Genomic DNA, 10444 nt, shown 5'->3' on the forward strand with positions numbered 1-10444 from the left:
CAGTGTTGCCCTGGATAAAAAAAATATGAGCCATCTAAGTAGGTAAAGGGAGATGAAGAAGATAGGTCTGTGCACACAGCAGTGGGGATAGAACTAGCTGATCTTTAGGGTCCCTTCCAACCCAAACCATTCTATGATTCTGGTAAGACCATTCCCTAGCTTTCTCTGGTAAGCAGAATTTTACATCATACTGAGGCTTTGAAGTAGTGAATACTTAGAAAACTATTTTTACACACGCATAACTATGATTACACACTCTCTGCTGTGTAATCACCTTCCTGATACACAGTTTTGCAGTGACCTTCAATCATCTCTTGTATTTCATTTGATTTGCAGATCCCTTTCACATGGCTCTACAACAGACATCCATGAAAGCACATTTGGATACACCAGTAAGAGTTTCACTTTTAGCAACTTAGAAAGATGTACTCCACCATTTTTTAAAGCTTCTTTTAATCACTAATGGAAAAAGATAATGCACATCTTCAACTTTCATGGACACAAGAGACTTGTGCCACAGTCTGTTAGAGTATGTGATAAAAGGTCCTCTGCACCCCCTGCAGAGAGGCAATGGCTGGTGGAGGAGCCCAAGTAACACCCTGTTCCTGCTGCTCCCCAGGGAAAAAAAACAGCCCAACAGAGACCCATCTCCACAAGTGCAGAGGAGCAAAGAGACCACCTGGCAGGTGGGAACTGTAGTTAATTAATTAACCCAAACAGGCACACTGGGTGCTATTCCCCACTTGGCAAGTATACATTATGGTATGCATGAGAAGAGCATTTGAGGATTGCAAACATCTCTTATTATGAGATGTTTAGGGGAAAAATAATACAGCTAAGTGATTCTGCAAGCAACAAGCATAACAAAATAGGGGAGTAAGGAGATAAACTGGGACAGTCACATATAAATAGTTGGTTTCTGAAGCACTTGCACCTAACTAGTGAAGTCTGTCCACTCTTCTTGTTAAATGACTTTCTGATTCTTTTCATGGGTAAGGAGACCCTGTATTCTGTGTTGTGTGTGTATGGCTGGCTGAGTGCCACTGGAGTCAGACCATGACGGATCCACATTTCCATAGTGCAGCAGCTGAAGTGAATGGAGTGAGTGGACTTCAGTGCCAGCAATTGGAGCAGCACATCAACCAATATAGGCCCTCATATCTGTGCTGGTGCCAGTAGCTGGGCTGGTGCCCTAGGCATGGCAGCTAGACTCTTTCCAGTATGTCCATGTCTCTGTTGTACTGGGGAGCCCAGAGGCGGGCACAGCACTGTGGGATGGGGACTCACCAGGGTGAGAGGGAGGGATCCCTCCCTGGCCTCCTGGCAGAACTCCTCCCAGTGCAGCCCAGGAGATTTTCAGCCTATTGGCCACAAGTAAGTACACACTGCCTGATTGTGTTCAATCTGGTGACACCCAAACCCCAAAAAGGTCTTTCCAGCAAAGCTGCTTTCCAGCCTGCCAGACCCCATCATGTACCCCATATGCCTGGGCTTGCTTCTCCCCAGGTACAGGACTTCACACTTCCCCTTGTTGACCTTCATAGGGTTCCTGTCAGCCCATTTTCTCCAGCCTGTCCTAGTCCCTCTGGAAGTCCCTGTGACCCACTGGTCTATCAGCTGATCCTCCAAGTTTTGGATCACCAGCAAGTTTGCTGAGGATACAGTCTTCCCCATCATGCAGATCCTCAACTGGACCCAGTGTTGCCCCTGGGGTATAACAACTGTCCTCCACCTAGAGCTCATGTCACTGACCAGCACCCCATGGGCCAACATTCAGACAGTTTCCATCTATCTCACTCCCACCTCATCCAGCCTGTAATTTTTGGTTTCTCTGGGGAGATTTAAGGGAGACCCACTGCTCTCCCCTCCCAAGGCAGCCACACAACTGTAGAAAGTCATCAGGCTGGTCAAACATGACCTGCCCCTGTGTTAATTCATGCTCATGACTCCTTATCCCCTCTTGTCCTTCATATGTCTGGAAATGGCTTCCAGGGCTAGCAGTTGTTCCATCATTGCTGAGGCACTGAGGTGAGGCTGACTGGCTGGTAGTTCCCTGCAATTTCATTCCTGCTCTTCCTAGAGACAGGAGTGTCATTTGCCTTGCTCCCTTGCTGAGGCACCTCTCCCAATCACTGTGGTTGTTCAGAGACAATCAAGGCCAGCCTCGGATTGATGTCAGGAGGCTCCCTCAGCAGCCACACCAGCAGCACATCAGGACCTGAGTAAGTCCAGTTTGCTTAAGTGCTCTGTAGCCTGACCCCCCTCCAACAAGGGTAAGTCCTCTTTCCTCTAGAATTTCTCCAGTCCTCTCTTTAGGTCCTTAGGTTTCTGAAGGCCTTACATGTCTGAGTTAAACATTTACATCAACACTAGGAACTTCTCTGGGGGCATGGCAACACGGACTCTAGCTGTTCAGTGATCTGCTCACACCAAGAAGGCCACACTCAACTTCAACTCATTGCCTACACATGGGTAGATGCCTTCAAATTCCAAAATTACTTTCTGCTGTGATTTAACCACAGATTTAAACACAGTACCTGTGACATAACTGCATGGCTTCTGCAGCAGCTGTCCCTTCATCCAGCAAAGACGCATTAGCCACATCCATTCCTGTGATATCACACACCATAGTCTGGTAATTTAGGAGGCTCTCCAGCCTGCCCTGGGACACCTCAGGCTGGTAAGGGGTATACTGGGTAACCCTGTAAAAAAAAGTTCTGAGTTTAGGTCTAGGAAAAGAAATGTGTAACAAAATTATGACAATATATAACTGAACTATATCAGAGAAAAAAGAAATAGTAAAGTGTAATTCATTAATATGGAAATTTGTTAGAAAACGGTTATTTTTCAATGCCTTAATTTTTATCTTCTGGTGTTGACTTGGCTTTTTACAGGACAAGAATTCTGTTTCTCCATTTTGAAAAGAGAAGTTACTTTTAAAGCTGAAGTGTGATGCTGTTATGGAGAAGGGACAGAGTAAGTAGATGCTGAGTGTGGAAGAATTAAATCAAGTCACAATATTTAAAGAAGTTGAATATTTTTGTTGAGTATGTTTTGTTCAATCATATCTAGGTATTGCCATGATTTTTCAACACTGTTTCTGAAGCCCTTTACTTGTAAAGTTGTCTCCGCCCTTCTAGGAGGAAAGGCACTTGGCATTTCACAGAATCAAGCTCAGAAATATGTAACTTCTTGTTAAATGACAGTTTCCAGTTGAGGGAAGTCAGATTGATATAAGTCTTATCTGTTGTCATTTGGCGAACAAAACAGTAGTGGCAAGATAAGGAACTCCTTCAAAAACACAAGAATATAAGGGAAACTCTCTATTATAACAGTCCCGAAAACAAAGCAGCATGGGTCCAGGGATGAAAGGCAAAAATAGAAGTCAGACTCTTCTCTCACTGCAGGAAATTTGGCCACTGGATTCCACAGTAGTTCAGGACATACTTTACGCCAGATTGAATTTAGAGTAGCAGCCAGAAACAAGTGGTAAGTGGGAACACTTGTGGCCTCTGTTTTCTAGTGATAGAAGAAAACAGCAGTTTTCTTCCCTGAAAGGGCAGTAGTAAGCCTTAGAATTTTGAGAAATGAAGTGAAGGTATAAGCTTTCCAGAAAGACTAAAGTATTTGGGAGCTCAAAAAGTCAATAGCAGGTAAAAGCCAAAGATTTTTAAAAAACAAGCTGGAGAACTTGGTATCAAGCAAGGTGAGAGGAGCAACAAAATAGTAATGTGAGAGACAAACTAGGAAAAAAGTCCTGAAGATAATGCAAGAGCAAGAAGAAGGACATACTTAATATGTGAACTCAAAGTGTAATATATAATGCTAATGTATGTACTGGCTAATTAAGTTATACATCTGCTCAAATTACTCACATACACTATTCAGCACAGTAACAGAAAGCAATAGCTATGTATCGAGTACATAAATATTGATGATTTTCCCAAAACCTGTAGGTTTTTTCTCATTTTTGGCCAATTCTAGAACTAAACTAATTATCATCATATGACTGCATAGTTCACAAGTGAGACCATGTCCCAGGCTGCATGCAACCTTACTAATCCCAATAGTAGGGGTGTTTTTCTCCATAGCAGCTAAACCCAGTGTTTGGTTTGCCAGATAAACTTTCAGTCTGGGAGAATTAAGATTTGTTTTCTGTATGGTCCCCCTGCCCTCTCAGTTCTCACCAGTAAAAAGAATTATTCCAAATGCCTTTGCACAAGTAATGACTTTTCTTGATTAGTAGAAGAAACTCCTCTGTACCTACAGTACAGTTTACAATCGTGCTTTCTCATTTTCTTTAATTTAAGGGCTGTTTTTTGTATTTTAACTTGAGGAAGGAACTAGAATTAGACTAACAAGAATTAAAACATTGAGATTAATTGAAATGCATTAGAGAAATCCTATGCACATAATTGGGAAAGTCCACTATATTACAAAACAGAATTAATGAAGGCCTTTGATTTTGATGTTATAGTTTTGAGTGGTGAACACAGTTGAACTAAACCAAATCAATTTCAGAAAGACAGGAAAAAAAATCAACCAAGAAATCTTGAATTCCAGTACTGCTACAAGCAGTACTTTAAGCTACAGTGTATGAAGCTTAAAAATTCTACAAGTAAAGACACCTATTTTAACTTACGAACACTTAGTTAAACACTTCTTTCAAAAGGGTTTTTTGGCATTTTCTAAGCATCAATATATTTTAATTTATTCTACTTCTCCACAGTTTCTCCAAATAAAATATCTGGCTTTAGTCTGTATTCCGTGTTCTGCCTGAATCTATACTACATGGTAACTAACTTTTTAAATTCATTTAAAAACAAACTCTCTAAAAGTAATTATTGCAGAGTATGTAGCTATTTTCAGTATGTAATGCTTTCATTATATTTTGAGTGTCACTACCTAACAAGTTTAATAATTTACACTAGAGATGTGAAGACAGTAGGCTTCCTTGGTACAGGTGTGTATTCTTACATATTTAATGTCTGAGGGCAAAGGAATCAAATAAGTTGAACTTTGAAGACTTTTAGTTGCTCTAACAAATGCCAAGCAAAGAGAAACAAGTTGTGTAAGGGAGACAGAAAAGATCCGAAGCAATAAGCCTGAGCTTGCAGCATGTCCCTTGGAGCTGCAATGTGAAGTGTGTCAGCATGGGAAGTGTTACACACTCAGCAGATGTAAGGAGAAGTCTTAAACAGCTTCCATAAAGCCTGTGTAGTTGTTTTAGCACACATGCACACACACACATACTTTCTCTCCAACAAACATTTTAGCCTTCACTTTAGCCACCTAATAGTTTAGCTTTTAGCCATCTAGTTTGATTTCACTGGACAGTGCAAGATGAGATTTCTGGATGAACTCTCAGTTGTTTCATTAACACTACATAACTTTTTAGGATTGAAAAGTTATATAGTGATAAGCTGCAGTTCATTTTGTTCCACTTACTTTCTAACTGTTCTTATTTTTGCCTCTATCAACTGATCATTTGTTTCCTGGTACTGTACTGAATATTTAGATTGCATATGTTGCAAAAAGTGAATGAGGATAAGGCCAAATAAAACTTTGCATAGGTATACTTCATCTCTTCTTTGACTCCAAACAATGCAACTTTTCCACCAGTGATGCAAACAGAGCCAACAAATCTAAAAGTAAATAAGACTTAGTGGTCTACAGATACGTAGGCCCATTTATGGCAACCCAAAGTATAAAAAATACGTAACATATAAGTAACAATGACTTTTTGCACTGAGTAATATGATCCTTTGGTTGATTGTGGGTTTTTTTGATCTTTGGGCTTTTTTATTATATAAAATTTTTAAATACCTATTTTACCAAATAAAAATTACCCAATAATAAAGATGACAGTTGCCATTTTAATACAGTATAAAAGGAGGATCTTACTAACTAGTGATAGGGGAACTTGTAAACTGAATGAGAAAATGCCAGGTACCAGTGACATTCAGTCTGTTGGAAACTGAGACTCGACGTGAAATTTAGCTTTTCCTGTTGCAACATTTCTGAGTTACTGTTCTTTAGAAACTGAAGTCAGCTGGATCATCAGAACCAAGTACAATATTCTCAGCCTTTTCATAAATGTATTATCTTATTATGATAGTTTAATATCACTGCTCTTCACCAGAGAATTATTTCATCAGACAAGACAGGAACTCACTTTATGGATAAACATTCAAACTCTTTAAGGTCTCTGGTTTAAAAAAAAAAAAAAAAAAAAAGAGGAAAGAGATACTAAGAGAATAGCCTTTAGAATTTTCAAAATTTCTTACTTCCTCATCAGAAAATCATGATCATTGTATTGCACAGTATTTAACTACCTCCACCCAAATAGCATACACCAGTGGAGGAGGGAACTGTTTTTAATTTAGGCACAAGTTAGGAAAGAATTACTTTCATTTAGGAGGTAAGTCTGTATACTTCCTTAAAGCAAACATGTAATCTTGTATTAGTTCATAATACATAGGAGCGGTAAATAGAAGTCACAGAATCAGTGGCACATTTTATAGAAAGTAGATTTCTAGCTTAAGCATGAACATAGTTCCTACACAGTAGGATACACATCATTACCAAATTTATTAAAGCCTTAGTAAAAAAAAAAAAAAAAAAGGTTTGTGGGACAAACTTCAAATGTGCAAATGTGTACTTATACATATACATTTAACAATAAAATGTGGTACATTACCATCCTGCATTCTCCAACAAGTTGCGTGCGATGGGCTGAGGCACTGAGCAGTTGTAATAACCCATGCCTATATAGGACCGCCATACCTTGTTCTTGCTTGCAATATTGTACAGAGTTTCAAGGATTTCATTTTCACCTAATTGGAAAGAAATTTTGTCAGAATGTTACAGCTACATGTAACAATAACAGTTTTTAACTGAAATGTCTTCTATCCCAGTGTAAAAAAAACCCCAAACATTGGTGGTGCAAGTATAAACAGTAGCAGAATGAAGTGCAAGCCAAAAATAGCAAAGATAAAGTGGTAAAATATTCTGAAAAAGTTTAAATTCTGCCAGAATTCTGGAAAATGCAACACCTGAATAATAAAAGGGTTCCAAAGCATGTGGAAAGAACAGTGAAAGAACCAGCTGTAGGCAGAAGGTGCCCTTCTTGTGGTAACACAATGTACATTCAACCCATCTTGCACATGCCATTAAAACATACCTCAGGAGGCACTTCATATTAGCTGAATCTTGCAGAATCTACACTGGTTGAAGCCATTGCCATCCACAGCTGTCATTTAGTGTTTCTAACAGAGTCATGTTTTCACAAACTGTTTTTACAGCAAGCACCCAGGAGTAATTTCTTAGTATTATAGAACTGTATTTTCTCACATTTTCCCTAAACTGCTGATAAAACAGAACAGTTCTTTTAATTCAATTTTAGCATGCTTCACGAGTTTATTAAAAAAAAAAAAAAGGTGTTAATAAGAGTATTTGAAGAAATTCCAAATGTGATTAACTTTTAAATAAGTCTGCCAATCTAGTTTGAAGAGATTACAAAAGAATTATTTTGAAGCATACACAATGAAAGTGTTTGCACTCCCTCTCTCCCCCAACCATAGTTTACTGTTTGTTTTGCTTCTACATACTTCTCAGTGTCCTGAAAGCTGTGCAAAAATCACACTGAGTCAACCCATTCCTAGCAGTCAACAAATAATGCTACAAACATCTGCCTGAGGGTAGTATTTAAAAAAGACATTATTAGTTGAGGATGCAGCAAGATGGTCAGTACACTGTCTTAAGATTGTGCAGAGATAGGTCTGCCCAACCTAACAGACCTGGGTAGAACTGGACACCAATCCTCCTAAGGTGAGGGAACCAGATGTTTTTTAATTCTTCCTCCAAATCTGACTTTAGAGTTTGCTGTAACAGGACAGTTATACTAAGTTAGGTTCACTCTGTGCTGCAACTTGAAGACCACACTTTGTAATATAAGGCTACAAATCACAGAAGTAGAATAGCTTGGGTCCTGGATATCTCAAAATCTGTTTTCTCTCTGTAAGTTACTCCAGCAAGAGAGATCAAGTCAGAACAGTTAATTCTCTGGAATGTGGTGGCAAATAATTATCTAGGTTTTGAATTAATTTCTAGCGCAATCACAAACAAGGATATTAGAACTTCAGCTCTGATTTCAAAGTTTGTTTTTTTCCTTTTACTCAAGTCGCTACTGTTGCATTCCATGCACAAAGATTAATTTTTTCAAAAATCTCCAGGATTTCAATTAATTTCTTACACAGTCACATTACACCTTTCACAGAGTTGGTTTGTTTTTTCTTTTACTGATGTTCAGTTCTCATTTCAAAGTTCCTTTCTTCTCTGCCTTTACTCAGGGTTACCATTAGATCTAACATATGAAGACTGATTTCTTCGTTTTAGGAAACTGCAATTTTTTTTTTTTCTGGAGACTTGTTATATGCTTACTAGGCTTGAACACAGCAATGTCCAGGGCAAAAAAGTGTAGTGAAAAACTCCACTCCCCAGTACTCTTCCCACAGAGTTTCTAATAAGACAGATGCACTTGCTTGTTTAAGTGAGCTTTAACATTGTAGAGACCTTCCTCTACCACTTGCAAACCAAAAGTTTGATGAAACAGTTTGGTTGCAATTTCAGACAGAGGCTTGTACTCTTGCATAATCAAACATCAGTGATTTCTTGGAAATGGTAATGAATTTCCTTGCTTAATTCCAAGCTGCAGTTGAAGGCAGAAGTTGGCTATCATTTAACTTGCTCGCTAGCTCAATGTCACACACAAAAATGCACTGAGTGCACTTTCTGCAGTAAACACATGCCTCAAATACTGTAAAATGTTACAGATAACATTTCCTTTGTTCGCCCCGCTGAGCTTTTCTTCTAGAGTTATTTCTCAGCAAGTGTAGCTAACAACAACTACATGCAGGCGCTTAGCTTGTGCTGGGGATCTCTGAAATAAATCTACTTCCAAACCAATCGAAGGCACAAAGCCAAAAGCCTAGTGAGACTGCAAACTGCAAGCAGCTTAGAAAGTGATTATGCTTAAGAGCAGAACCATACTCCATCTAGAATACCTACACTGATAGGTTCTAAGACTGAATATATTTTTAATTACCACATTTTAATGAGGTACCTGTGAAGACAGTTACACAGCTAATTTTAACCAGGATGGCAAAATGCTGGAGGGGCATACTCCTTCCACTCCAGCTTCACCTTACTGACCCTACTCCTTTGGTCACTATGAGGGCAATGGCAGCAGTACAGCTCAAATGTACATCTCCCACATTTGACATGCCTCTTTAAAGACACCTGGGATAAAGATCCTTTGCCTTCTACTGCCTTGAAGTACTTCATCACAGTATATCTTTAGGAAGATAGCTCATAAGTAACTGCGCCCCTGAAAAAGGGAAGTCAATAGCTCCTGATTTATCTATTAGGCTGGCTTACCTATGACCAAACATAAATCTGTGTAGATTCCATTAATTCAGTGTTTGGTTTACACTGATGGGGTTCTGAATTCAAATAAGACTGATGTAGGTAACGGTAAGAGAAATTAACACAGATGCTGCAGTCCAAAGATCAGACAGCAAGGCAGTGAAACATACCATTCTTACCAGTACCCCCAGCAACAACAGGAGGGGACAAAGGAGATGCAGCCAGGCTCTTAACAGCAGTGCATGTGTAGCAGGAGGGCGAGAGGCTCAGGCTTGAGATAAGGAGAGCTGGGCTCATGAGGACAGGGCAGCAGTGGAGCAGGGTCTGCAACTTTTGAGGTTTAATGCTCTGACTGAGTGAAGCCCTGAGCAACCTGCTCTGACCCCACAGCAGAGCTTTGGGCAGGGGCTGGAGACCAACCCAGGTCTCCACCAGCCTGAACAGGACTCTCTGTCTCTGTCAATAGCCTTATTTCCCACTCCATCAAGCCTAGGTTTCAACAGTGTATTCCCATAATGTTATTTATGAAAGGGGTCTACCTCTTTATTGATCATTTTGTAAATAACTAATGCTAATACAAAGGCAGATGAATGTGAACCACAAGAGTGATATTACATATGCTTAAAAATCAATTTTCAAATTCATAAAAAAGTTGCTAAGTTTCCATTTTCGTCCACAAGACTGTCACCAAACTCAGAAAATAACAGACTTTTTCTGCTGTATAAAGTATATAACTTGGAGCATATGTAGCAGAAATGTATTATTCTAAATAATTATTCATTCCTTTAAAATTAAAACATACAGGAGTTCTAAAAATTTTAATTACATAGTTCAAAAATCACAGCTTGAGATATTTCTTGGTTGTGTTACTAATTTTTTTTTTTTTGCTCTCCCAGCAATGAGATTAAGAAGCAATATGCAAAATGGGGAAATAGAAAGAAAAATTGACTATATTTAAGTAATGGTTGGACTCTGGCCACCCTCACATTCAGCTGTTTGTTTCCAGTGTTCTATGACA

General features: G+C 39.2%; 1 protein-coding gene across 1 annotated transcript in view; it reads right to left on the reverse strand.

Annotated features, from left to right (window-relative positions):
- GLDC (glycine decarboxylase) overlaps positions 1-9723 on the reverse strand; it is a gene marked incomplete at both ends in the record, with an annotated part of 30386 nt that extends 20663 nt beyond the window's left edge. Inside the window, 3 exons of the mRNA XM_082301668.1 lie at positions 2538-2702; positions 6701-6836; positions 9606-9723. Of these exons, the coding sequence (XP_082157794.1) occupies positions 2538-2702; positions 6701-6836; positions 9606-9723 (419 nt within the window). The remainder of the gene's footprint in view (positions 1-2537; positions 2703-6700; positions 6837-9605) is intronic.
- Positions 9724-10444: the final 721 nt, after the last annotated feature.

Source organism: Coloeus monedula (genome assembly GCF_965178545.1).
Source record: "Coloeus monedula genome assembly, chromosome: Z".
Taxonomy (NCBI): Eukaryota; Metazoa; Chordata; class Aves; order Passeriformes; family Corvidae; genus Coloeus; species Coloeus monedula.